Source organism: Acanthochromis polyacanthus, chromosome 10 (assembly GCF_021347895.1).
Source record: "Acanthochromis polyacanthus isolate Apoly-LR-REF ecotype Palm Island chromosome 10, KAUST_Apoly_ChrSc, whole genome shotgun sequence".
Taxonomy (NCBI): Eukaryota; Metazoa; Chordata; class Actinopteri; family Pomacentridae; genus Acanthochromis; species Acanthochromis polyacanthus.
In genome coordinates this window covers 18,879,899-18,907,276 of record NC_067122.1, presented here as the reverse complement: position 1 = coordinate 18,907,276, position 27,378 = coordinate 18,879,899, and the positions used below count along the sequence as shown (strand labels likewise).

General features: G+C 41.7%; 1 protein-coding gene across 1 annotated transcript in view; it reads right to left on the bottom strand.

Annotated features, from left to right (window-relative positions):
* LOC110957768 (Kv channel-interacting protein 1-like) overlaps positions 1 to 19,804 on the bottom strand; it is a 45,044-nt gene extending 25,240 nt beyond the window's left edge. Inside the window, exon 1 of the mRNA XM_022203963.2 lies at positions 19,439 to 19,804. Coding sequence (XP_022059655.1) covers positions 19,439 to 19,526 — 88 coding nt within the window. The 5' untranslated portion in view covers positions 19,527 to 19,804. The remainder of the gene's footprint in view (positions 1 to 19,438) is intronic.
* Between the last annotated feature and the right edge of the window lie 7,574 nt (positions 19,805 to 27,378).

The window sequence follows — 27,378 nt, the reverse complement described above, 5'->3', positions numbered from 1 at the left end:
AATTTCATCCAAACTTTGGACTCGTCAGCCAGTTAACTTTGGTCCCTTCTCAGCTGCTCGCTGCCTCATGTTGGATTGTGATCAAGGATGGGCCAACCTTCCATGCAAAATGAATCCTGCCCTGCTTTCATTAGGCCACTTTTTATAACACTGCAGCAGATGGTGAAACACACACACATTCACAGACACACACACTGCAGCCCCCTGAGGAGCAACCTCGCCTCCCCTCTCAACTTTTCTCAATTTTTCTCTCCCACTTTCACTCATCTATCGCTTCTTCCTCACACTCTAATAGTACATGCTTCAAAGTAGCCTCTAGTTGGAGGTTACCCAAAGTAGGGGAGAGTTTTTCCCGCACAAAATCGGCTAAAAATACATCCCGCTTGCTTCATAAGCATTGTTGCCTTCCCCAACTGGTAAGTAGGTTGTGCTTGAAATGGAAGAAGACAAATTGGCCCTGTTTCTGAGGCGTGTGTGTGTTGTTTTGGTAATTCGAGACCTGTAGGTTTCATATTTTACAGCGCAGAAAACATCCACCTTGAAAATGTGCCTCAAGAATCTGTTCAGCATAGATCTGAAGTATCTGCCGAGAGCTGTTGCCTCACAGCGGAATGAGGCGCAGGTCAGGAATTAAAATAAACAACCCACACAGGATGCTATATATGTTTGTATTCCAGGAAACCATTTATAGAGTCTCTAAAGAGTTTTTACAGCTACTTCATATTCTCACTGCGGTCTGACTGCACTGTTTGACAGGTATAACGGAGGAAATACAGACAGCTGAAAGGCATTTTCCTGAGGGACTTGCACAACATTCACAGCTCATAATTTACATCTCCTACACCGCCTCCACAAGTTTTGTCACAGCATATGTAACACGCAGACACTTTTACGCGATTTCACTCTGGTTTATGGTCCAATTATACATGTCTGAATTTTATCTCCTCTTTTGCTACATGAGATGAGAAATGATCGGGCTCATGTTTTCTGTCTCTGCCTGTGTGTGTGTGTGTGATGGAGCTCCGCGTCTGTCGGGTGATAACCATCAGGTTTAAGGTCAGATGCAGTCATTTCAACAGATGCAGGACAGACCATGGCCAAATGCTGACGGATTACACCACCCTGATTTACAGACACACAGCCACCACACAACACGCACAAAGCAAAGGCCCCCTGACACACACCCACAGGGAATGAAGCACGCAAATATTTTCAGGGAGAAAGCCGTTTTACACACATCTAAGAACACACACGGGCACGCATTTATCAAGTTTCCTCATGTCAAACAGCAACAGGGCAGACAGGAAGCGGGCTGGTTTGGAGAACAGACAGCAGTAAATACCATCACCTATTATAGACATGCCCAGTGGCACGGCTGCACACACACACAGACACACAGACACACACACACACACACACACACACACACACGTCTATTCCTAAATCCACAGTTCAAACAGAGGACAGGTGGCCAACAGATTGTATCATGAACCAACAATGACTGACATTTTTCCGTGCCAACTTCACATCGCTGCTCATTAGATGTTCAAGCTCATTCCCATAATGCACTTCTTATACAATATTCATGACTCTGAGAGCAAACATACATGACTCCATCATTAAGGCACAAACATGACAGGTGCTGCTCTCATATGTCTGTGCTCACATTCAAGGGAAAAACACCCACATGCACCCTGTCTGAGCGTGTTTGATCAATTCCGAGGAATTCAAAATCTAAATTCTTACCTTTGTGGTAGGTCACTTGCTTGGATTGCATGGAAAAGGTTCCCATCACAAGACCCATGTTGACTTCTGGCTGCTGGAAGGCTGAGTGGCTTGCTTGTCTAGGAGTGTGTGCGTGTGTCTGTGTGCCTACGGTCAGTGTGCTATGTGTACAGTAGGTGTGCGTAATTTGTGATTAAGTTAGTCCGTCAGCCAGCTGTATGTGTGGAAGTACAGATATCACTTCTCATGCTGCCTCACACCCACACAGCTCTGCTGCTTCTGCTCGAGGGTGTGTGTGAGTGAGAGAGAGGATGTGTGTGAAACAGAGAGAGAGAGAGAGAGTATGTGTGTGTGAATGAAAGAAACGGCACACATGCACTCTGAAGCTACCTTTGTCTCCACTGTCACTGAAGATGCCTATTTTACATCCCTTCTATCTCTTTCCTCCCTCCCTCTTCCTCTCTCTCTCTCTCTCTCTCAGTGTGCCTCCCGCCAACAGACTGTCATTCCATCAATTCCTCTGTGCCTCTTTATGTATCTGCCTCCCTCTGTCTCCCTTTCTGCTGCCTCTTCCTCCCCCTATTCGTCTCAGTCGCTCTGTCTCTTTGTCTGTCTGGTGGAGAGCGCACTGTTGCACAGGAAAAGACAGACAGAGAGAGACAGAGGGGTGGGGGAGTGTGTGAGAGAGGAGGACAAAACTCAAGGGACAGAAAGAGGCAAGGAGAAAAATGATGGGAAGGAAAAAGGGAGAGGGTGAGGAGAATAGAAAGAAGAGACAGAGACAAAACGGCAGGGTGAGGAGGAGAGAAGGTGGGAGGGTGGAAGGAAGAGATAGAGCGAGATGAAGAGTGCAAGAGGTGAGGGGAGATAAGGCAGGGCAAGACTGATCTATCCCCTTTTGCTATTCAGCAGGCAAACAGCCTGAATGTGGAGAGTGTATTTGCTGCTCTATCGCTACATGCAAGTCTGACAGGTGGTGTGTGTGTGTTTGCGTGTTCGTGTGTGCGTAATTATTCCGCTGGCGGGTGGGTCACGGACAAAACCCGGCACATCTGACATCGCTACATTTGCAGAAACACCGCCTCGCATATGTCAGCACCTGCATCAACATGCTGGATCAGATTTGCGCCCAGGTTTGCTGATGAATCCGTCACCTGCACACACACACACACACACACACAGACACACACTCACTCTGTCTACAAGAATACAAGTAGGGGAGACGATGCCAGTCTGCAACACAGCCCATCTCAAACATGTAGTCGTCTGTCAGTCACGCTTAACCCCTTGCTGCCCTCTGTGTAACACCCTGCTTTTGACACTGGCAGAGTGCACTGACACTATTGATGGCAGCCCCTATTGAAATTCCTCACATGGCTTTAGTTAAGAAAACGATTTACAGCTGAGCCATCGCTGCGGCTGAGCCGAGGCCATCAAGGCCAATGATAAAGCCATTAGGCCATGGCATTCATTAAAAGCTACTAGCTGCAGTAACCTGCATGCTGAGGATCAATGCAGAATGAAAACAAGAGGATGAGAAGATGGCAGTGCAAGTGACTGAGGTGCAGAGAGAGAGAAGAGCAGGGAAAATGAAAATGAAGACGAGGGGCAGAGAAAGGGAGGCAGACAATGAAAGTTAGAAAAATGAGCACCACAAGGCAGGAGAGTGTGTGATGGAAAGAGATAGTCTTTTGGTATGCAAGAGCTCAACTAAAATACACACATAGACGTCCATTTTCTCATTTTCTAGCTCTGCAGAAAGAGACAGATCTGACAGCAGTTTCTTTGCAAAACCAAACACAGACAAACGCATTTCACACACGAGCGTGCACACATTAAAACATACACAAACACTCACTGGTGACAGCGAACAAAAGTGGCGAAATCACAACGTAGTAAAGCAGCTCTTTGAACAAACACTACGGCAGTGACACACAGACATGCTGATTAAATTCTGAAAGCCCGGCTGAATAGACGAGATAAGGGAGCGCGATTTGCTGTAGTGATGATGTTTAACTTCAGTGGAGGGGTTACACACACATCTATCAGTGGAGAGAGAGGGAGCCTTTGGTTGATCAAACATTTTCAACAACTCACTGGATGAATTGAAAAAGCCCACAGTGGAAAAACTGAAAAAATGGGCTGTTTTGATCAGTCTGAGAAAAGCTGACATTTTCTAAATACCAAGTTTTCAAATAACACAGATGTCTGAAGAAAACAGAATGCAATCACTGAATAAATACAACTGAAAGCTCATTCTCGACCTTGAAAATAGGAGTTGGCAAACAAATCTCACTGCGGCGCGCTGGGTAAGATCTTGTTCTGTGATCAAAAGCTCCAGAAGACCGACTGAACAGAGCTGGTGGTGTTTTTGCTTTGCGAACTGCTTTTTCCAAGGTTAACAATAAATCTCAATCATGACTTTAAAGCCACCAATGGATGAAGGGGTCTAAAATACTTCAGAGAAAATGTGTGTGCAAGCTCCAGAATAGCCACTAATCGAATCCCGTGGTGAGATTGGTTTGCCAGCTAGAATAGAAAAGACTCTATTAAAGTTGCTCAAAACCCATGAATCCCACAACCCAGAACGAGGGCGAGAATGTTCCCCCGCTAAAAACAACCGCATCAGTCATTTCAACATGCGCACAAAAGCCCAAATGTTTACATTCGACTGAGGCTTCTCGCCGCTGTAAGAATTATGACTCCTGTCTGTTGGGAGCAAAGGAGAAAATAATGTGATGAAATTTCAGAGCGACAAAGTCCACAGAGAGAAGAAGCAGGGTGCAAACTACAGGGGAGCCAAAGGAAGCGTGGCTCCTCTCAATAAGACATAATACTAAAGCTAATAAGGTTCAGCTGAAAACACGATATGTGAAATTTTTGGAGGGATTGATGCAATTTTTGCCACATATTTCTATTTTTCTGTATCATCATCTTCATGGATCATGCGTAAAATTAGGCTATTACTGACTTATGACTCATGCATCAGGGCAATTTTGTCTAATTCAATTTAATAAAGATGCTGGCATTTATGCTGTTTTTGCAACTACCATCAAAGTGTGGTAACACAATATCATAAACTTCTTTCACTTTAACTCAAAGATCAAAAATAAAACAACAACAGAGAAACCTGCCTAGTCCTCTGTGGAGTTCATAGCAGGCAGCAGTGGCTACTTTTCATAAGCTTTTTACATTTTTAATGTTCATATTGTTAGTAATAGCAATAATGATATATTTTGATTGAAAAAAAGATCATTCAAGTGTACTATAAATGTATCTGTCATTTAAAAAAAATAAATAAATAACAGTTAGCGTCCATAAAAGCCATAGTGCAGTTTGCAAACTGAGGAAATGGACAGGTTAAAAAAATATTGTATTTTCATAAATTGAGACAGCTGGTAGCTTCTTTTCCCTGCCAACCAGAAGTATTTTTGAAGTAAATCAACGATGTTTTTCTGTCATACACTAGTAAATTTTGCACCTGATTCAACAGAGACTGTGGTTTGTAATGCTTTTGTAAACAATGTATCAGAACAAAGAATGCACAAATTTATCAGAGGACATGGACTAATTACATATTTCAGTTGCTTCATTTGGATTATTGGACTCGGAATACAAATCCCAGAATGCAAAAATATCTCAAAGGAAAAGCCTCCTGGCACCCCCCGAATAATTTTTATTGCTAAACTAAAAGATCCAATCTTAAACCCAAGCAGCTAAAAACTGAAGACAAAAGTGAGTTGTTGGAGGTTCACTCCTGAACTTGGGAATTTAAATCAGTCCCTCAGCAGCTTTTACTCAGGTGTTATTGAGCGACATTAGCTGGTCACATGTAAAGGCAGGAAAACTGGGCTATAACAGCTGTGGTGAGAACTACATCACTGGGGTAGAAAACACATCGTGTAAGACAGTGAAAGAGAACTGGACACCAATGGCATCAGCTGTCTGTGAACATCAGACTAAAACAGGTCATGACATCGACTGGAAAGAGGTCGCAGTCATCAAACAAGAGTGAGGGGATGCAGGGAGACAGATCAAGGATTTACATTCAAAGTCAAAGAGCATCTTAAATCTCACCCTCTATGGCAACCACCTGATATCACGAGACAGAAAATCATTCCTGAGGTGATGTGAAGATACTAGAATGTGTGATCTTTGCCGAATATGGCAGTGCGGTGATGCAAAATTGATCTACGAAATAAATGAAGAGAAGAGAAGAGAAGAGAAGAGAAGAGAAGAGAAGAGAAGAGAAGAGAAGAGAAGAGAAGAGAAGAGAAGAGAAGAGAAGAGAAGAGAAGAGAAGAGAAGAGAAGAGAAGAGAAGAGAAGAGAAGGATATACTTTGGGAAAATCCACCCTTACAGCAGCTCAAAAAGACAGGGGCATAAGGACATTACAAGAATATATTAAAAACAGAGTACAAAAATTACAGAGAAAGAATCCTATATACATAAGATGAAATTTTAAAGAAACACTATAGACAAAAGGGTGAGATTCTAAGAAATTATTACACATAACAATGTGAACATTTACAAAGGAGAAAATAATGGCTCCCATTAAAATGACTTACTTTTTGAAGGTTAGGTGTTCTTAGCTGTCATGGTTAAAATAATAACCACTTGTTTTTTTTATCCATCCATCCACCCCAACCTCCTCCATCTCTAGACTTAATGGTACTAAAACAAAGTCATGTATTACTGCAGAAGACAGACAATAGTTGTAATTTCTATGACTACAAAAGGGATTTGCCCCTCAAATGTAAACAAGTGTTTTTAGTCATTGTTAAAATAGCTATTGCTGCCATATTCCCTGAAAAATCCCCGGAAAAAATAAATGTGTGCTAATTACGGGGCAAATAAAGACACAGTACTGAGTATATTATTTATTTCCAGAAGAATTACCTTGAGGCAACTGTTCCATGTCAGCTCAGGTAAATAATTATTCATCTTTCATTCAGTTTTAGAAATATCATTCTTTATGTATTTGTGCATTTTTTGCACGTTTAGCTGACCTTGATATTTTATCACATATATCCAGTTCTACCTAAATCATCACCATTATTGAATTGTTTCTAAGTCACAAAGTAATTGAGGCATTAACGTTCCGGCGCTTTAAACAACCAAAATAACCCTGTAGACCTGCAGTCGGAGTGCAATAACACTAACAGCAACAGGTTCATCACATTAGGCCGAGTGCCAAACTCTTCCAAGACATTAAGCCTGACATCGTCTGTGCTGCTACTCAGGCCTGTCCAGGGTGCTGTGGATCATTCTGAGTGCCAGCCAACCTCTTTCTCATCATTTATTAACCATTACACAACAGACCTTTTACAGGACTGAGATGGCTGTCTGAGTGAATGAGTGGAGGGGAAAAGAAGAAGAAAAAGAACGTGGGGTTAGACTGTGAAGCTGAAAGGTAGGAAGCGTCTGACAGCAGAGCAAGAAGGTGTTGACAAGCACAGAAAGTGGCAAACAGGCAGTGAATAATAAATTCATTGGTTAGTTGCTGTCCGGTCTTATTAGATGAAGACTGAGTGGAATCTGTCACGGTGATGACCACAGGAGGAGACGACAGCGATGAGAGCAGGGAAGCATAAAAGGAAGAAAAGAGGGAGCAGGAGAAAGAAATGAGACCGAGGGAAATAAATGTAGAAAGGGAGAGGGAAATGGGAAATTTTTGCAGAGCAAGATGGATATTTTAGGGAAGGGATGAGGGAGTCGATGGAAGGGTAAAGGCTGAGGAGGGAAAAAGGGAAAAAGACAAATGGAAAGAGGATTGAAGGGTGAAAACTGCACCTGGCCACTAACAGGCTCGGTGACGTCTGAGTCATCAGAACAAACAGACTGATTTACTGAAGTAAGGAGCAAAGGAGACAAGCTCAACGATCCTTCCAGACATGGGAATGAGGTGTAACACCGCTGAGAGCAGCCAATTCCTGCTGCAGGGAGTCAATCACATGTCGGTTTTCCTCTAACAAAGCCAAGCATGTGTCTTTAGCTCCAACACAGACTGAAAACCAAGCTGTGCAACAAGGCTCGATTACAATCAGCGTGCAACAAGTGAGCAAACACCGCCAAGATCATTTTGTTTCGAGCATCAGCGCTTAAAGGATCATTTCACCCAAATTACAAAAAGAAATTACTTCTATTAGGATGAAGCCATGCAGAGAGTCTTGGTTGGTTTGGCTTTAAGATGCCCATCTCGAACTGTGCAATGGAAATGAGAGAAATTTCATTTGTGTTGATAACTTTGAAAATTAAACACATTCAGCGGGACTATTTCTTTTGTATAAAGCCGAAACATTTAGCTAAGTCATTAGTTAGTCAATCAAAGGAAATTAAATGACAACAGTTTTGATGATTACTCTGTTAAACCGGCCGAAACGAACTTTTGTCTCCCCCTTCAGGCAGTGAGAGTAATTTTAAAAACTTTGCTTGCAAGAGATTGCTTTGTTTTTTAGACTAATCATTACTGTCAAGGCCAAGTTGTTTTTTTATCTTGGACTCAAGGGTGCAGCCATATTGCTGCGGCCTACTCTGTCTCTGCTGTTATGGTTCTGGCAAACCAGTCGCTGCCAGCTGATGTAAAACGCATCGCTATCAGTGTGCAACATAGAAGCAGTGCCACAATAACCAAACTTAAAACCCCAGTACACTCTGAAATATAAATATCTAGCTTGTGCTGATACGCTGAATGAGCAGAACTCATTTGTATCCATGTAATTTACATTCATTTACATGTAGAAGTCTGACGCTGCAGTTTAGAGTCATGTATGTAGTGCAAAGATCCACTGTTTCCACCGCAATTATTGGTGGCTTCCTAGTGCTCCACAACTGTAATATAATTATCTGTTGATATGGACTGTTGCAGGAAGCAGAGAATCTGGATCTGCTTAAGAGGCTGTAATCAGTCTTTTTATAAAAAGGATGGATTGCATGCTGGTATCTTATGTGAAAGCGCTTGTTTATGGTGATAACTCACAGAGAATAAAGACCAGTTCAGCTCTACTGAGCGTTCAAGGATGTTCTTCATTTGGTTTTAATGCTCTATTGGTTCATGCTCATTGCTTTCATTAGGGTCCTTTTCAACTCTAGAAGCTTTAAAGTCCCACGACACATGTGTTCATCACCACCTGGCCGAAAAACAAAGTCACTGACTAAATGACACTGGTGAAGGAAATATGCACGTCATTTACACAAAAAAGTGCTCACACTACAAAGTAAAATAATTTTTTTGTTGTTTTTGTTGTTGTTACAAATGAAAGTCCTACACTGAAAATGGGACTTAAAACTGTGCAAGTATGACCAGGCAAATGTGTCTATATCGGTAAACAGTCCAAACATCCAGATTATACAAATAAATGACCAAAGTTAATGAACGGAAAAGCAACAAATAATCACTTTAGAGAAAAAGGAATCAGAAAATTTGTGGTGTTTTTGCTTGTAAAGTAACCTCAAACGTCATCAAAATAGTTGTATTTTAATTTTACTATTTACACTTTGATTTAGCAGATGCTTTTATCCAAAACGATGCACATCTGAGAGTAGAGTAGAATTTTCTTTCACTTGAAAAGTTTATCAAGTAAATATTTCAGCTCTATGCGTTTATACTGGCAGGAAGATACATTTACACTAAAACATCTAATTTTATAAGAAGGTCAAATATTTTGTACGCAATAACTTTTAATCTGCATATTTACAATCTAAAAAGTAAATGCAGCAAATCACATGAGTAAATGTACTTACATTACACCATGGCTAGCTGATAAACATGAGTCCATAAATCCATAAGCCTCGAGGTTGGATGCTCCTAAAACTGGCCGGACCAATCACCATGAAGTGTAGAGTCAGAAGGCAGGCGTAACTAAGTGACGACAGAGGCGCGACGATTCTGACAGAAACAACCGGAAACAACTAGCCTAGCCGTGCTAGACAACCCACGGCAACGAATTTAATTCTCTGCCAGGGTCGACAACAAAAACGACAACAGTCGTTGAGCTCCATTAGCACCCACTCTGAATAATCTTTCTGTTAACATGTCTGTAATATACTTGAGCTTCACCCATTGACTGCATAAATAAGGCTTCACCAAACTATCGCATCCTCTGATTTTCGGCGCTCTAGGAGCCTATTCGTTGCGCTGATTGGTTGTATACCTACCCAATTGCTGCAGAGTGATTTGATAGACAACCTTTTAGCCCGCCTCCCTCCCTGTCGAGCGTGCCTAGACCCTTGCGTCTTCAGAGCATGGGTCTAGCGCGGCTAGGCTACAACAATGGCACACCTGCACCAAAACTGTGTTTATTACTGCCCCCTGAGGGTAAAGGCTCAGTGGTGTTTAAGCACTGGAAAAATCTTTGTTGCATTGGGTGACTCGTCCCCAACAGCCAGAAGCAGCAGCCCATTCTAGATTATGGAAGAGAATGTATTTTTTTAAGCACATTTATGCAAGAGAAAACACTAAACAATTCAAAATAAATACCTTGGAGGTACTATGATAAAAATACAGTGCCCACAGTAGAAGTTCTATCAAGAAGTCAAAAGAATTGAGTACAACTGTGATGTTGAGTTAGCTGAATTGCATAAACGTACACTTCCAGGCCAAAAACAGTCGCACACTCTAATATTTTGTTGGACTGCATTCAGCTTTGAGTATGCCATTCACTGTGGCATCATTTCAATAAGCTTCTGCAATGTCACAGTATTTATTTTTGTCCAGAGATGCATTAATATTTAACCAAGATCTTATGCTGATGATGGGAGAGTCAGACCACTGCGCAGTCTTCTTCAGCACATCCCAAAGATTCTCAGTGGGGCTGAGGTCTGGACTCTGTGGAAGCCAGTCCACGGTGAAAATGACGTCTCATGCTCCCTGAGCCACTCATTCACAATGTGAGCCCCATGAATCCTGGCATCGTCATCTTGGAACATGTCCATGCCATCAGGGAAGAAAAACTCCATTGATGGAAAGACCTGGTCATTCAGTGTATTCAGGTAGTCAGCTGACCTCATTCTGTGCGAACATAACGTTGCTGAACCTGACCAACCCCAGATCATAACTCTAACCCCCCACAGGCTGGTAGACACTAGACATGATGAGTGCAGCACTTCATCTGCCTCTCTTCTTACCTTGATGTCCCCATCACTTTGGAACAGGGTAAATCAGGACTCATCAGACAACATGATTGACCACATTTGTACCTCTGAGACGATGATTCACCATCGTCCTTCAGGTTTTAATAATGCGTTGGATGGTTCTTAACCTGATTTAAGTAGTTTCAGAAATGTCAAAAATGTTTTCTTTGCTTGATGCAGGCCAATAATTTGACCCTTCTGAGACAGATTAACATCCTTTCCATGACCACAGGATATGTCTTCCAACGTGGTTGTTTAAGAAATAAGAAGCTCCTCACTGCATCATTTAGAGTTAAATGAGTTGTTGCAGCTGAAACATATTCATCACTGCAGTGATTATCCAATGGAGGGCTCTTACCTATTTGCTTAGTTAAATCCCGGTGGCAACTTTTTTTTTGGACAGGCAGTGCAGTTCCTAAATGGCCTATGAGGACCAGAACTCTGTGTTGGACCTTTGAGTTGTGTCCATCCACCGATGTGCATCATGGTTCCACGTAGAAATTAATTTCCAGAGCAACCAAAAAGTCTAAATGTGAAACTTCAGAAAGATTGAGAAGCAATTACTGTTAGGTTGGCGATCAACTCAAAATCTGTGAAAACACAGTTGCCAAAGTAATCAGGAGGTATAAAACAAGCCATAGTATCAAAAATCAGAGCCACAGTTGCCATCATCCTAAAATGACACCATGGACAGAGCTACTTGCACAGTTTGGCCTTGAAAAACAGACTTGGCACAATAGCCAACAATAGAAATTAGAAATTCTGTGACAGTGTGAAGGACAAGGCAGACAATGCGTAACATCAATCTCAACAGACGGCGTCCGAGGAAGAACCCCTTGTTTGCTTTTTTGGCACAAAATTGCAAGCTGGAACATTGCTTAAGAACAAGAAAAGAGGCCTGATGATGTTTAGGGGCACATTTTATTTTAGGTCAGATGGAGTCCAGCATGTTTGGGGTGAACCTGGCCAGGACTACCACAGTGATATGAATCCATAGTCCTGACTTTGAAGCACAGAGGTGTGAGTGTGATGACATGGAGCTACATGAATGCAAAGTCGTATTGAGAGATAACATTTAGAGATGGCACCACGAAAGCCTTTGGATATATCAAAATATTGGCTGACAAGTTGCCTCCCAGCCTCAGAAGCTTGGCAGAAGATGAATAAACTGCTATCACAATGATTCAAAACACACTGCCAAAACACAGGAGTTTTTAAAGAAGAAAGATGGGAAAACTATGATCTGACCAATCCTGTTGCTTTACTAGAGCCTAACAGAACACCTTCAGGGTATTTCAAAGAGAGAGGCAGATCAGCACAAGGTATCCAGCAAAGAGAAGCTAAGAAATATAGTTTCTGAATAATGGAATCTCTCCAGACATTTGTGCAACACTGATATCCTCCATGGCAACAAGGATTGGGTCTGTCATCAGAAATATAGTTGGACATACAAAGTATTGAAAAATCATAAGATCTGAACCTCAGTAATTACAAAAGAATTAATTTGTTGCATTGAGTTCCTACCGTGGGACAAGTATTTGTAATGCAGTAAATCTAAAGTGCTAGTTTTAAATTTGACACAGGAGCAAACAACACTACTGTTCAACTTAAATCCAATTAGATATCGATGATACAATTTAGAATCATTCGAATTTTAAGTGATGTTGCACAGGAGTGTGCTCCCTGCTTTTGCATACTGCTTTTGTTTATGTAAATATGGTCAGCTTAGCATTAAATATCCCTGAGTTCCAGACCTGTCAAAAGTTGGAGAAATTAAACAAAGACTGTGTGTGGATTAAGTGAGAAAAATTGCTTTTTAAAAAAAATGCTCAGAATAGCTGGTGGCTTTTTTGTCTCACAGACTAATAATGATATTGTACTATTTAACAGAACAGGCTCCTGTGTCTGTGAGTCTACACAGTCTCCAGTTTCTCTCCATGACAACAGTCTTCTCTCCTCAAGGCCACGGCTGATGTTTTTCTGTCCCTCCGTGAATCTCTCAGAAAGATTCACTGCTGTACGCTGCCCACAAACTTTATGTCGCCTGTCAAAATGTGAAAAACACACCACCATCCAGCCCACTGCCTCTGGTTGATGTGCAGATGACACATTTCGCGGAGCTCTATAAACTCCCGTCAGCTGGAGGTGAACTTGCACAGGACCTCAACCGGTGTGAGTCACACTAACACAAAGCTGTTTATCTGTTCGTTCCTGAGCTTGTTTGAAATATTTACTGCTTCTTTTGCCATAAATGTTTTACAGACAACATCACCTTGCCTGTGGGTGCGACTGTACTGAAGTCCTGTCACCCTCCGCCTGCTGCTATTCCTGGACACAGATCGTTAGCACATGACACACCAGAGTGTTTCCTTCTTCGAAAGTGCAATTTACATTTTTGTTAACAGCAGCCGAGTCCTTATTTCTTTACCTTATGAGCACTCCAGTGGTTTGTGTGATCTGAATGCAAACACCTCTATTGACTCTCCCCTCTCTCCCACCCTCTGTGTGTCCCTTTTTCTTCCCCCCTCAGCAGATGAAAGTGATGGAAGTGTTAATTGCATGCAGCTTGGGGATTGATGACAGTGTTGTCGGGGGAGAAAGTGGCATCTCCTGCTCACAGAGCCCTTTCCATATGAATTCTTATGCGTTATATTTTGTATTAAACATTTGCTGTGACTCCTCTGGAACATTAAAAGTGATATGACAGCATTTTGGAGCTAAGCAGCAGACACACACACACACACACACAAAGATGCAGAGTGCACACACCAGAGATATCACACACACACACACAAAGATGCAGAGTGCACACACCAGAGATATCACACACACACACACACCTATAGACATCAAAGCAAGTGTGCACAAATATGCACACATGCTTACTTACGTGTGCAAGGGGTGGAATCATATACTCATCCTTGCTTTGTGTTCTCATTTACCACCTATCCTACTCTTCCTCCTCTACTTTGAATACAAACGTGCAGCCAAGTCCCCCTGACTCAAAGCAATGGGGGACCTGCAAATATTTGATGGAAGAAAAAAAAAAGAAGCTGCTGAATATTTCATTGAGCGCTTATGAGGAACACCACAGATCTGACCTGTTGTGGTTGATGACAGTGAAGCCTCAGTTTGAAAACCCACCTCATGGTCTGTCATTCGTCAGGCATCAGAGGAGGAACCTGCTTCATCAGCAAAGCCCTTTGAGAGGATGAATATTCAAAGGTTAAGACTTGGCTTCACTTCTGCTCTGACAATGAGGGAATGTGTGGTTATAGTGATCTTGAGGAAAAAGGAAGAGCAACCTGACGCCCTCTGCTGTGCAGTTGGAGAAACACAGCTGTGGAGGAACGGTTTGTTAATTTAAAAATGTGAGTAATATTTGCACAGAATAAAAACATACATAAAACCCTTCATATGACAACTGTTGTTGTTTATGACACGATAGCGGGAGCCATTTTTAATGAGGACAGCAAAATTTAGGATGAGAAATCATCTTATGTTGCTGTAAGCTGTCATCAATGAACGAATTTGCTTTTTTTCTCCCTTTGGAAATGAAGACTTCCTGCTGAGGCAGTAATCAGACAGGAAAGAGGAGAAGGGTGATTAACATTGCATGTTCCTCATATTCCCAACTGAAGATTGCTTTGAAGGCTGGAAAGAGTCAGCGTAGTTAAAGTTTCTTGTTTCGTGCAAAAATTTTCTCCTTTCCCTTATTTGCAAAGAACATCCAGGGGCAAATATAGAAAAGTTAGTTTTTGGAGATATTTTTGCTTAATTAAATAGTGTGAGAGAAGAAGAAAAAAGGAACAACTATGAGAAAGAGAGCTGACAGGATGCAATGCAGGTCATAAGTTGAACTCAAACTGATCTGAAATGCAAGTAGCTGCAGGCTCTCTGGGTGAAATCTGGCTGGAAAAACAAAGGGATCAGTAGCATTTTCTGTGTTTTGCTGTGGATTTTTGACCAAATGGGGTTTTGCATGCTGGTGGCTGCCTGAAAGTGCCACTACATGTGCCCACACCACCACAGGGTGCACATCTCTACATCCAGGCAGGTCAGTTATGAATGCCAGTGAGAAGCACCAGAGGCCAGACTGCATGGAAAGGATAAGTGAAATCATGCAGGCTGTTTAAAGCCTGGCACCGCTTGACAGGATGTTTACAGGGTTTTCAGAGATGACGGGAAGCTGAAGAGAAGTTGAGGGCTAAGGCAGTGCCGAAAGTGACAGACAGTCAGAGATGAACCAAGAGGAAAACCAAAGTGATGAAAGGGATTTGGTCTAATCAGCCTGCAGCTAAAAGAAGAGAGCAGAGCTCTCTTGAAGCCTAAAACCTCCAGACTGAGATTTCCTCCAGCAAGCAAATCAGAAATTCAGCAAGTATGGTTGTTGTTTTTTAAAGATTATTTACTGAATTTGTTAGCTTTAATAATGTATAATCAGGAGAGACTGACAGGAAGCATAAAGGATGAAGGGCTCTGGCTACTATGAGACATCTCAAATGATGAGGTAGGGTAAATCACAGATACTTTATTGCTTTAGACTGCAAACCCGCGCAACCTTAACAAGATTTTTTCAGCATGATCTTTGAAATTGAAACTTCAGAATGCTACACAGTGACTTACTTTAATTCCCTCTATCCAAACCCTGAACCAAGTCTTCAGACTATAACGGAATGATTTACATTATGAGGATTTGCCTTTAATGTAGCCCTGCGACAGACTGACGACCTGTCCAGGGTGTCCCCTGCTTTCGCCCAAGTCAGCTGAGATAGGCTCCAGCACCCCCCGCGACCCTAGTGAGGATAAAGCAGTGTATAGAGAATCGACGGATTTGCCTTTAGTCCCCACCACATCATGAGTAGAAGCTACAAGTACACATATGTATTTGTACACACACAAATGGCAATTATTGCTATTGCAACAGAACAACAATATCACATGCCTTTAAGATATAAACTAATTGCATCCACTCTTTCTGCATCGCACAAACAATTTGATGTCAAAAGACTAACATCACTACACCATATATACAATCACTACCATATATATTTTTTCTAATCTATGTATTTTACTATCACAATTCAATAGGTATTTCTATATTTGGTCAGTACATTTTTTAAAACCATTTTCGTCTTACATTTAATGCCACACATTTTAAGCTCCTTGCTTTGCACAGTGAACTACTTAAACTCACCACAGAAATATACAGATTTTTCTTTACATACCCATTTATTAAAAATTCCTCTCACTTCATTTAAAAGGAATTTACATTTGAGACATTTTAAGCACTTTATGTAATTTTACAAAGTAATTTAATTTGTCTTTAACCTTACACAGCACAAACTGTTTTAAGACCTTCTTTGAACGCTAAGGTGACTTTGATAGGTCAAGGTCTAAATAAGCAGTTATATTTACAGCTCTTACAGATTTATCTCATAGTATTCTAAGTATAATTTAGTTGGCAAGAGAGCTGATTCAGTTTTCTATGTAACTCAAGTCTGATTTAGGCCAAAAGTTTTACTGTAAACAAGTTCATTTTGAAGTTAGTGACAGTTCTACCTGACTGTCTCATTAAAATGTAAATTACACATTTGCAAGTTGATTTTATTCAGTTCTGAATCTTTCTTTCCTCTCATGACATGCTCCCATACTACAGAATAAAAAAAACATCCCATTTGTGGTATGAATTTCAAAAAGAGAAACAGGATGAGCTAACATCAGAAGTGTAAATCTGACATTTTAGTGAGTTTTACCGCCACTAGTTTGCTGATGGTTGATGACAGCCCATCATAAGTTTAGCAAATGTGGATGTTTTTCATTTAACATGTATTTTCTCACAGCTACCAGCAGAGGTCAATGCTGTTCTGACAGTCTTCAGGAGCTGAACCCCCTGAGAATACCTGTATTTACATCTCCCTTCAGCACATCTAGTACAGAAACCTTTAGTTTTTCTGCTTCACCAGCCATGCAGCTACAGAGATAAAACTCCTGTTGCTACTGACAGAAGAGCAGCAAAACTATTCTTTCACTGTAAGTTATAACAGTGGCTTTTAAACCGGCTGAAAATGCTGACTGCTAAAGGTCATGTGTAAAATAATAATAATAAAAAAAAGAGTCACAATTTACAGTGAAGTGTTGAGAATGCAGCCGAGCCTCTGGGCTACAGAAAGTACGGACTCTAACTAACCTCTAAGGTCAGTGTCTCTCAGAAGAGAAAGATTTAGAGGCTGTGCTGTGAGTAGATGGACAGATAGATGGATGGATGATTGGATCAATATTTTTAAATTGGCAGACACTGATATATTGTACTTACTTAAAAATGGCCATGCAGAAACCCTGAAGGGATGGTTCTGATTCAATATTTAAAGTGAATAATTGTATTCTGATCTTTGAAAGCACAGGACAACAAACAGTATCATCAGTAATTCTTTTTAGTTGTGTTCCAAAGAAGGAAAAAAAGCAAGAACACTCAGAGTAGGAGTCCTCCTAAATCTGTGAAATTTCCCAGATGTGGATGTTTATCAGACAGAAAAGGTCTTATTGAAAAACATCGCATTATGAGAAGTGTAGGATCCAGGATTTTGGAAGTGTGTCTACAGGCTAAAACTGCTTCACTGATTTTAAACATCTTTTTTGATCTGTCTCCGAGGAGTCCTCTAACTTTGGAAGTGCAGCGCTGGCTTGCTGGAGCACTCCTTTAAAAGCACAGTGTTTAAGCAACACAAGCTGCTGCACTCTCTCTTCATTTTTATAGACTCTGTGGCTCTGTAGCAGCTTTGTCATTTGACCTTCAGTTTTCTGCAAAACTGATCTATAGAAAAACAAAATATTACGACAGCAGACACCATTAAGCACCATTAGAAAAACCAAACCAAATGAAACTGCATTAGAGTCGCTTTCCATTCATGCCAAATGGATTCATAACAGTCCAGTTTAAAACTATCCACTTCCTGATACAGACAGTGTCTGAAAGTGCTATGAAATGGACCAGAGCACTCAGTAAAAGCTCAATAAAGAAGAAAAAAAATCTGCAAAATAAATGGGTCCAATAACACACTGTTGTATTAAACAATTAGTATTTCCACAGTTTCTCTTTATTGATTGAAAAAAGAGAACACACAGCAATTTGTCATTATGCCCAATTAACGCAATGTCCCAAATTGAACCAGAATGGGTTGTAAACACAATCCATAAAACTACAACATTGTAATAGCTCTTTATTTTATTTTTGTTTCAACAAAATATCTCAAAACACTGGGCCACTGTTACCAGTTTTCTACGACAGTCCCCTCTTGGCTTGTCACACGTGTATGTGTGTGTGTGTGTCCGTTGTCTAATCAGACGTAGCTCTTGCTCCCACAGGAGCTCTGAAAAAGAGCAGATGCCATCCTGTAAGTGCATGTGTGTTGCTGATATTTTGCAGAGCCAGATCTCTTGGTCCTGCAGCTCATTTCCTTGTTGTTTGTGTAGGTGTGTTACTGCCCCTGTGTTTGCATTGTGTGCGTTTTATACAGACATGTGCATGCGTATAGGATCTTGAATGTGCTTCGTTGTGTATTTCTTGTGACTTTATGTCCATGTTTACTGCTGCTTCCTCTTTTGAATTTGTCTGAGTTGATCTTCTAAAGAGTCATTCGTTATGCAACCAAACCTCAGCACCAGCTCCTTCGTGACGTTATGAGTGTGCGAGACCTCGGGGGCAACTCAACCCACTGTGGCTGAATGCTTGAGCCGTCCACAAACGTGTGTGAGAGCGTGTGCACATCCGCATTTGCCTTTGTATTTGTTATTGTATTTTGTATACTGTATGTGTGTGACTGACTTCTTTGATGTTTCCCATCCCTCTAGACAAAATGTCAAATGGCTTACAGAGTGTTTTACTGTAAGTGTGTGTGTATGCTTGTGTATGTGTGTGTGTGCCTTCAGGCAGCTGGTGTGCAGTTTAAGGTTTCTGAGGCATGGCTTTGTGTGTGTTACCCTGCGCTGCTACCATGGTTGGAGAGTAAAAGCACCAGAATAAGATTCAAAACGCACCGCTTTAATGTTGCCTGTATGCACAAAAAAAGCAGGGCAGTCACACAGAGGCATCAAAACACTCTCACACACGCAGTAACAGCTAATGAATCACAATAGTAAAACCTTGCTCTTCCTCTCAGCATCCTGTGTGTGTACAGCTCCTCTTCCCTGCAGCCACACCAACACGTTTTATTACCCACATTCATCACAAGAGCACAGCCACACCACACACTCTGCTCTATATCAACTTTATCTTTCCTCTCTATTAGCTCCTTACTCCCTTCATCTCTGTCTCCTTCACTCCTCCCTCTGGAGAACATACTGAATAGAACGAGGTCAACTGCAGACAAGAGCACAGTAAAGGAAAGAGTTGTAGAGCTCCAGATGAAAGACGACGCGCATTGAACTTTCACATCTGCTTATGTGACACATAAATGTAAATTTGTGGGCTTGACTGCAACAGCATTATTGTTGATGTACCAACTTCAAACACACATCTTCCTTCGCTTGCACTAAAACCAATACAGAATCCATTAAGCTCGTATTCAAGCACTTACATACCTTTATTGAGAGTCCCACTGACCAGTTTGTGCAGAGACAAGGCAAACTTGACAAGTCCCTGTTTGCAGCGTTTGGCACAGCCTGCCATCCTGACGGTGACCCGGGACGCAGAAGGCTGAGCAGGGCCAGAGCAGGACCGGGGTTTCCAGGGTTCACGTCAGCACCGGCAGCAGCTGTGGCAGAACTCTCAGAGCAAAGTGGCAATCAATACGACTTCTTCTGGTGCAGCGTATGACTCCAACACCAGCGAAAGAAGCACAGGGGGAAGGACGCTCTTCTTAGTGTGACGCCTTTCGTCCTGCTCAGCTGGAGGGGGAAAAGAGAAACGGTGATCTCCCTCTGTTTCCCCTCCTCTCCCTTCCCCACTCCTCCTCCGCCTTCTCCATCTCACCTCTGAATGTGTCCAAATTAGTGGCTGCTTCAGAGTGAGATGTGCATGTAGGGAGAGTGAGGATAAAGAGAAGAGAGTGAGAGAGAGAAAGAGAAGGTGTGCAAGAAATAAAATCACTGTCCAAGTAAGACAGCTTGTTAAGAGATGCTCTTACAATCCAAGTTTCCGAGAAACTTCCTTTCAATCTGCAGTCAGTCAGTGGGGTTGCAATAACGAAGGAATCTCGTGAACTCTCGGTTGCTTCGTTATTTCTCTCTTCTTTTTCTTCTTGTCTTCCCTCCCGCTTATTAAATTCACCCCCCTCTAAGTGGGGAAGCAGTAATCTACTTTCAGCACCACTGACAATGGACAGCTCCCCACAATGGAGAGCAAACACACTGAGCTCCTTGTATTTTTCTCTGTAGGCAAACACACACATACACACACACACACACTGTACACACGCCTCCCTCAACCCCTCCCACAACTCTTACCACACATGAAGACACTTAGAGATCAGTTAATAAAATGAGATGTGTCTCTGTTTGTGACCGTTTCTGTGCAAACATCAAATCCGCCATTGTTTAAGATGTGATCAGCATCATTGGAAACATATTTAGTGCAAAAATGCCGTCTGAGATCTGTGCTGGCAATTTGAAAGAGAAATTATGTTGTCTTCATTGCACTTTGTGCCTTTTTGTCTTCTTTCTCCCTTTCACTATTATCCTACATTTTCTTATGCTTTGATATTTACTCATTATTCTGTAGCTCTTTGTGCTGTTAAGTTTGGATTTTATTAGTTCTGGTACAAAGACAAAAATAAAGATCAACTGAATTTACTTTTATATCCAGAGCAAAACATTTAAAATACACTAACGCATGTTGCACTTAAGTAAATGTGACTTGGAAAAAGAAATAGCTGGCATAATTTAAATCAATCTCATTAACCAGTAATGAATCTGATACATATTTTATTTTATTGCTGGCAGTAACAAATCAATATAAAATACTTCACAGTAAAGATGTGTGAGGAAATAATGCTACAAAATATGTTTGATGTTCACAAAATAAAAGTAAAAATTTTACAAAATGTCCTTTTCAGAATGTTAATTACGAAACTAAATACAGCAACGTAGCCAGTAGCTTTAGTGCTGAAATTAGAAGTTAGTTTTATCCAACATAAATTTAGAAAATTTTCTTCTGAAAGGTAGTGGTGCTTCAGAATTCTATTGAATTATAACTGTCTCTCACTGCTTAATGCTAACATATTTATTCGTTATTTCAAGACCTTTTACTTTATTCATTATTCTGACCCCAATCTCAACTCATCAATATTCCTCAAGCTAGACAGTGAGCCTGTCAATCAATCGATCTGGTTGTATTTGACCAATCTTGTAATGGATCACATGCTTTTGACCTTTTTCAGGCCCCTGATTCATCCTGACAAAGCTTTACATCGTGCTATCATCATCACCCGAAAACTGGCACATAACTCAAGAGAGATGACGAGACTAAAACAGAGGAGAAAAGACAGAAAAAAGAGAGGCACATGAAGAGAGGAGGAATGAGAAAGAGGATGCAGTGAGATAATCTTGTAATGTCTTTCTGGGCTATATTTAGTCCTGAATCATGTATGGCTACTGGACTGATGTTTAGAATGCAAAATACTGGAAATAACGCAGCAATAATGGCAAAGTTAAGAGAAGGAGAAATGAAGAAATAGATGGAATCAGACACTATGGGGCGAAGAGAGAGAGAGGCAAGCAATGAAACAATAAAAATGCAAATGAAAGGCATAAAAACAGAAGAAATAGAGAGAAGTGATGGAGGAGAAGGAGAATGAGCTGGGGAGTTTGCCAAGAGGTGGGGGAGGGAGGTGTTAGCCGAGGTGGGATGTAAAACTCAATGTCCCATACGATTTCAGGGTTATTTGCTATCAAACTGAACGGTTCTGCGGGGATTGGGATCAATACTTTTCCACCAGCTCCTGGTGTTCTGGTTCACAGTTCCTGAAAGAAGGGGAATGTCGGATGTGAACAAGCTAACATGAGTGCAGAGAAAGAAAAAGAAACAAGGAAGTAAAAGGGGAAGAGGTGAAGGAAATAAAAGCAAGTGCAATGGCTGTGTGGAGAAAAAGAAGGGGGAAGACTGTTTCCAGGCGCCGCCACTGTTTTGGCTATTAAGCTTGAAGGAGATTACTGTGTGGGGGAATTTGCATAAACATGCTTCTCTATTACCGCCCCCATTGTTCATGATTAATGAGATTAGGGTTGCCTTTGCGCACAGATTCAAGGATGTAATAGCAGCTAATTGCTTGTTTCTTCCCAAATTAGAAGTTGTGCCGTTTGATGTTTGCTTCAGCATGGATTTGTTCAAAGTGATGAAGCTCTCGCTGCTCTGCCTGGTAGGGGAGTGTACCTGATAGCCACTGTGGATGATAAAGATGTGGAGGAGCAGAGAGAGACAAAACTGGCAAGGGGAGATATTTAATGATGCACAACAGCAATAAAGCACTTGAAAATGAAGTGAGAGGGGGCAAACTGGCAAAACCATGCCAGAAGACAAGAGAAAAAGGTAGAGATATATTGTGTACGTGAGAAGAACAGTGAAGATGGGATGAGAAATCTGCATGAAGGAGACTGAGAAGAAATAGAGAGAAACACCACAAACAAGTAAGAAGAAGGGAGAGCAAATGTAAGAATAGTCACAAGTATGCAAATGACACAAAACCTCAAAAACGGAGAGGAAACAAAGAAGAGATGGAAGGAGTGAAGTGAAAAGAAAAGAGAGGACAGTGGGGGAGATGAAAGAGAAGGAGACAGAAGGGGGAGGTGGAGATAGGCGGAAAAATGAGCGAGACAAAAAGAGGGGAGATTGCTTTGAACGCTGTAGATCTGTCAGAATTGAATCAGAGGCGGCCAGCTGTAAGCTCTGATAGTGCTTTGCCTCTAAATATAACAGGCTCTGAGATGGACTGATATGGCCACAACAACAGACACAGAGAGGGCGAGAATAAAAAAGACTTCACAACCCATGATGTGATGAAAAATGCCATATAAATACATCTACAGGAAGAATTACCACCCACCAGTTGGTAATTTTCATGACAGTTTTATATGAGTGTGTTTGGATAATATGACAATATCAATGCAAGTTCCAGCGCTAACAACACACATGCCTGCAGTGACACACACATTCAGCATGGACTATAAAACAAGCCATAGTGCTGCCACATGACAACTCACCAAATACAACAACCTCCCAGCACCAAGACCCATCTGTCCAGACACAGCAGCAGGAGAAACCCACTTTTAGAGCTCATCATTGGGTGTGGGCAGCAAATGCTGCCCTAGAGGTCTGGAAGTCGACTCCAAACCACCACCCCACTCAAGTCCCAGACGCTCAGGGTGTCAGCACCACTGATGGAGTGACAATGTCCCTTCTGGGTGAAATTACAACCTCAACACACCATCCCTCCTCTCCTCTTTCTCATCTGTCGCTCTTTTTCCAGCAAACCCCCCTCAAGACAACCCGCTGATGACAACTGTCTGTCTGGATCAGTGCACATACACATGCACGGGTTTATACACACATGCACACAAAGGAGATATCCCCTGGAGAGCTGATACACTGTCAGACACACACACACACACACACACACACACACACACACACACACTGAGGGGAAAGCTCCAGAAGTGTCTTTAAGCGTCATAATACTCTTGCGTGAAGCTTGAGCCTAGCTGTCATTGTTATTGACATTCCTGTGACTATTCAAGCATAACTGCACTTTTATCTCCTGGTTTCTCTCCATCTCATCCCTCTCTGTCTCTCTCCCTACTATGTTGTGCCACATGGGAAAAGCCAAAGCTGAGCTTGGCATCATTAACATCCAGCGTGGAAAATGAATTAACACAGTGGTCATTAAGTCATGTAAACAAAACGTGAAGCACATGCTACTGAACTGAGACCTGTGCTTTATGTCCTGTATGTTTTAGTGGGTGTTAATAATGAAGATGAGCCTCCCTGGAGGGGGTAAGGGGAGTCCTGTGGGTCCAGCTAAGCTTCTTTAGCCTGATTCAGGGGGCAGGTTGCATACAGTAAAAGCATCTGCACTGCAGTTTTTATCAAAGCCTCTTTAGTGTACTGCAGGACTTTAGTAGGCCACTGTCTGTCTAGAAGATGAAGCCAAACCAAACAACTTAGAGACAGGTATAATAGTCCCCCCAAACATGCAATGGAGCAAAAAGTTCACTGTTATTGTTTTGTATGAAGTATATATAATTTCTTTTTTTAAGGCATGTAAACTAAAGCAGTTCATTCTGCAAACTGTACATGCAGACCATCTCTGTGTAGATGTGCTCAAACTCTATATACATTACAAAGTTTGTTTATATTCAGTATTGTCTAAAAAGGGGGAATAAATCATCAAGGAAAAATATATGAAGTAAAAAGACAACTGCCTGACCTTTGATTTTTATGTGTGTCTTATGATGCTTCCATCTTTCCATTAGAGGCTATTGTATTTCTACTCCACAAATTGACAAATTTTCAGTTGAGCTATAGTTGGTTATGTTGCAATTATTGTTTAGAAAAAACATAATCCCCATCCTAAGCATGAAGTATTGTTCTGTGAGGGAAAAAAATCTTTTATCAAGAAAGTAATTTCTTGATAAAAGTCCACTCCTCTTCAATGGCTGTGCGAAGTTGCTGGATATTGGCGGGAACTGGTACACGCTGTCGTATACGCCGATCCAGAGCATCCCAAACATGCTCAATGGGTGACATTGATGACTTGGTTGTTGCCCTTAGACGGAAACGCCTCAGATGGTTTTGTCATATCCAGATGAGCTCATCGTGGATTGGCCAAGTCTGCTATCTGGATGTGGGTGGACGCAGGCCCCGTGGTTGACCAAGAAAGACCTGGTGTGAGGTTCTGAGGCAGGACCCCAAGCTCTCCGGACTGAGCCCAGAGGATGCGGGAAACCGCATCTTATGGAAAAAGAAAACAAACGCTATGCAACGTCACACCCACGGTTCAGTGGCACAGTGACGTAAAATGGATAGTGAGTGAGTGAGTGAGTGATCCGTGAAGAGAACACCTCTCCAACGTGCCAGACGCCATTGAATGTGAGCATTTGCCCATTCAAGTCGTTTACGACGACAAACTGGAGTCAGGTCGAGACCCCGATGAGGACGACGAGCATGAAGATGAGCTTCCCTAAGACGGTTTCTGACAGTTTGTGCAGAAATTCTTTGGTTATGCAAACCGATTGTTTCAGCAGCTGTCCGAGTGGCTGGTCTCAGACGATCTTGGAGGTGAACATGCTGGATGTGGAGGTCCTGGGCTGGTGTGGTTACATGTGGTCTGCAGTTGTGAGGCTGGTTGGATGTACTGCCAAATTCTCTGAAACGCCTTTGGAGACGGCTTATAGTAGAGAAATGAATATTCAATACACGAGCAACAGCTCTGGTTGACATTCCTGCTGTCAGCATGCCAATTACACGCTCCCTCAAATCTTGCCACATCTGTGGCAGTGGGCTGTTTGATAAAACTGCACATTCAGAGTGGCCTTTTATTGTGGGCAGTCTAAGGCACACCTGTGCACTAATCATGGTGTCTAGTCAGCATCTTGATATGGCACACCTGTGAGGTGGGATGGATTATCTCAGCAAAGGAGAAGTGCTCACTATCACAGATTTAGACAGATTTGTGAACAATATTTGAGAGAAATGGTGATATTGTGTATGTGGAAAAAGTTTTAGATCTTTAAGTTCATCTCATGAAAAATAGGAGCAAAAACAAAAGTGTTGCGTTTATATTTGGGGTGGGGACAGCGCTTCATGCCATCTCATCTACCCATCACTAATGGATACAGATACCTCATGATGACAGTAAAGATCTATTCTGATGAGCAATTCTTTATATCATAATCCTGTATATTTTGTTGTACCCATGAAACTATGATAATTTTTTTTTTGCATAAATTCGATGTGGCTTCCCCACGTTTGGTCTGGATTGTATATATACATATGCAATTGTATAAACAATTGTTTATCCCCTAAAAATAGTTGCTTTTGTGTCCACAAGGTTTATTCACTTTGTAGAACTACTTCCTTTGACTTTAAAAGGTCAAAACACACCAAATGTTCTGCTGTCAGCTGCAAGAGTGAAAACAAGTCTCCATGCACTCCCAGCATCGGAGGAACTGAACACCCAGTGGATTACTTTTACTTTTGATGGCAGTGACACTATCACCATGGACATGTCTATGGCCATAACAACAGGAAAATCCCCAGTGTTAGCACATTGAGTGGCTAATGTGGCTAGCGTTACCATTAACTTGTTCATTTGGCCACAGGTCAGAGCTCTGAGGAAACTGTGACACTCATTCAGAGACGGTGGAAACTTTCATTTGAAACCAATAAACAACGACTACGAATATGTCTAAGTTGTTCTGTCTCTAAACTACCTGCTGTGACTCACTTCAACCTTAGTCAAACTCACCTTTCATTGGTCGATTATTTCCGCTGGCATTCTCCCCTCGTTCCGCTATCTGTGTGTTGCAGATTTCATCAATGTCCTTGCAGCAAACTATCACACTAAAAATTAAACTGAAACTAAAAGTTTTTGCTGAGCATTTAGATCATCCCGTAAGGCAGCTATGTCACTTTTTTTTAAAAAATAACATCGTTTGCTTCCCTGCTTGCAAGGGGTCCACCACAACAGTTAAAACAGTAGGGGCAAGACCGATTTGTGGCACTGGCAGCGAGCAGTGACACTTTTTGTGGCACCGCCGCGGTGCCACAGTTAATGCCACTGTTTGGGCGAGATGCCACTGCCGCAGCGGCATCTCCAGAGGCCACTGGAAATGCCGCTGCGGCAGTGGCATCTCGCCCAAACAGTGGCATTAACTGTGGCACCGCGGCGGTGCCACAAAAAGTGTCACTGCTCGCTGCCAGTACCACAAATCGGACCTACTATCTCTCCATTAAAACTGCATCTTTCGTTTAGCCCCGCCCACAACGGCTGTGATTGGTTTAAAGAATTCCTTTCTTTTATAGCACCATATACATATACGGTAATAATTATCTGACAGAGTGAGAATAGTCCAACATAAACTCAGCAGATTGTTATATTATTTTACTTTTTTCTTGCTCTCTGTGCTCATTAATATTAAAAATTAATATTTATTCACATATATTAGGCAAAAATCCTAATATTTTGTTCAGCCTTCTTTGACCCTGATAACAGCTTGTATTCTTGTTGCCATTGTTTTTATGGACTTTTCCACAGTCTCTTTAGTTCTTGAGTTCCAAATAGTTTCTAGCGCATCACAGAGACTTGCTTTGGATGAAATGATTGTGACATCTATTTTTTGAAGAAATCCCAGATCTGTTTAATTGGATTCAAATCTGGACTTGGCCAGTCCATCGGTTCCAGTACTTCAGATTCCTTTTTCTTTGGCCAGTAGTATCTGCACAACTTAGGATCATTGTCTTCTTGGTATATGAACCCGAGCCTAATCAGGTTCAATCCAGAAAAGGATTCCATGATACACCAATACGT